This window comes from Echinops telfairi, unplaced genomic scaffold, assembly GCF_000313985.2.
Source record: "Echinops telfairi isolate 266 unplaced genomic scaffold, ASM31398v2 ScPeMD7_7425;HRSCAF=8463, whole genome shotgun sequence".
In the NCBI taxonomy this organism is placed as follows: Eukaryota; Metazoa; Chordata; class Mammalia; order Afrosoricida; family Tenrecidae; genus Echinops; species Echinops telfairi.
The window spans coordinates 5,536,842-5,539,162 of NW_022111325.1; the positions used below are offsets into that span (position 1 = coordinate 5,536,842).

The window sequence follows — 2,321 nt, forward strand, 5'->3', positions numbered from 1 at the left end:
TTTTTCTGTGTGGGTTTTGTTGTATCTTAGCTAGATGGCCACCTGGTTGTCTTCAAGTCTTTAAGACCCCAGATGTTATATCATTTGATAGCTGGGCACCATCAGCTTTCTTCACCACTTTTGCTTATGCATCCACTTTGTCTTCAGTGATGAGTCGGGACAGGCTGGTGTGCTTCTTCCATGTGGGTTTTGTTGTTTCTCACCTAAATGGCTGCTTGTTTATCTTCAGGCCTTTAAGACTTCAGATGCTATATCTTTTGGTAGCTGGGCACCATCAGCTTTCTTCACCACATTTGTTTGTGCACCCATTGTCTTCAGCGACTTTGTATAAATTATTCATGTTACTTTATTTTAACTAAATTTATGATGTGTGAAACACTTTTCTCTGAGGTATTCTTCCCATATCTTTTCATGGAATAGGTTCTAGATTGCATCCACCAATCCAATCAACAAACGGAACTTCATGAATGTCAATTTACCAATATGTAAATATATCATTTTAAAATAATCCTAAAATCAATGTTACTAAGATAGAAGATACGTTGCAGCTTAATGCAATTTCTACTGGGTTTTTCTCTCAATGGCTCCAGTAGTTAATATTCTTACCTTCTGTGAATATGTCCTACTTTTACTCCACATCCCCATTAACACTTGGCAGAGCTGAAGAGTTCAGAACAACAACACACGTCCCTCACCTTCTAAACAACCAATTCTTTATGTGGACAAGGTGGAAAGAGCAGTAGCTACCTGGACTGTCTTCCCACGTGCAATAAATCACTAGAGCAGCAGCAAGTATAAAGCATAAAAATATTTTTCAATTACTGAGGAATGATGTATTCTTGCACTAATATGAAAGGCAACGTAGACCCTTTTAGAGACATGGATTAAGCAGTTAATAAATTCTATTAATACATGCATTTATTATGTGTTTATATTACCATCCATTGTTTCCACAAAAAATATAAACTTTGCAAAGACAGGGGTCTGATCTATACTGTTTCTCTGTTTGGTAGTTAACCAAGATCAAATATAGTTCATTTTTTCCCTGATGAGGACAGCATTGCAGGCAGATCATATCTGTGCATGTCATGAAAATCCATGAGCAAACTCAGAGAATTGGGAGAAAATCTGTAATCTTGGTATTAAGGAATGTATACCCTTCAACAGTTCAGTATCTCACTGAACACTACAACCTAGGGTCATGGAGAATTAACATGTGCTCTGTTCCATGTGGACTTTGTAAGGTCCCTAATGGTATTGTAGAGACATGTTAAAAACCAAAGATGAGAAATGGTTGAATATTTAAGGTAATATATGTGAGTATTACTATTTATATAATTGTTAATTTTAAAGTAAGAGAGATCATTAAAACTGATCCAATAAATAAAGTTAGAGGTAAAGACAAGAAAATGTTCCCCATTCATTGTAAATTGCATGAGTAATTATTTTTGTTGTCTCTGTAAACCTGCAGAAGGATTTCTTTACTATTGTTCACCAGTTCATGTTGGATAAAATTGGACTAATCTTATAATTTTCTTAATTTCATCTCTTTTGAGATTTGGTAAGAGTAACATTTTTATAGAGATGTGTAGCCAAAATTACTTTTGAGATATAGTAAACACTTTCTGAGAACAAAGGAGCTTCTTAATTGCCTCTTTCATATCCTTATTCCGCAGGCTATATATAATAGGATTGAAAAAGGGAGCAAGCACAGAGAACATCAGAGCAATCACAGTGTCCCAGAAGGGTGTGTAAGTAGCAGAAAATCTGAGATACATGAGGCTCACACTGCCAAAAAACAGCAGGAAGACAGCAATATGGGCAGCACACGTGGAAAAGGCCTTCTTGCGACCCTCAGCTGAAGGGATGCCTAAGATCACAAAGATAATTCTGATATAAGAAAGAGAAATAACCAGAGCTGTTATCATAATGGCAAGAGCATGAATCACATCTTGCACCAGAATCACAGATGCATCCGTACATGTTAAATTCAACAAGGGGGTGAAATCACAGAAGATCTGGTGGATTAGATTGGGACCACAGAAGGGTAAAGTTGAAATCCATACAATCTCTGGTAGAAGGATCATAAAACCAAAGATACAGGAGCCTGCAGAGAGCTGAGCACATAGCCTGGAGGTCATGATTGTTGGATAGTGAAGTGGTCTGCAGATGGCTACATATCTGTCGATGGCCATGACAGTCAGCAAGACTCCCTCAGTGTTTCCAAGTGAATGAAAGAAGTACATCTGCAAGAGGCAACCAATGAAGGAGATAGTCTTTTGCTTGCTGATAAGATTGGAGAGCATCTTAGGAATGGTGGC

At 37.4% G+C, this 2,321-nt stretch overlaps 1 protein-coding gene across 1 annotated transcript; it reads right to left on the reverse strand.

Moving 5' to 3' along the window:
• Positions 1 to 1,598: 1,598 nt before the first annotated feature.
• Positions 1,599 to 2,321, reverse strand: LOC101657165 (olfactory receptor 6K3-like; the record flags this gene model as incomplete). The annotated part of the gene is made up of 1 exon (XM_004714795.1): positions 1,599 to 2,321. A coding segment is annotated over one exon (723 nt), but the record flags the coding sequence as incomplete, so codon positions are not given.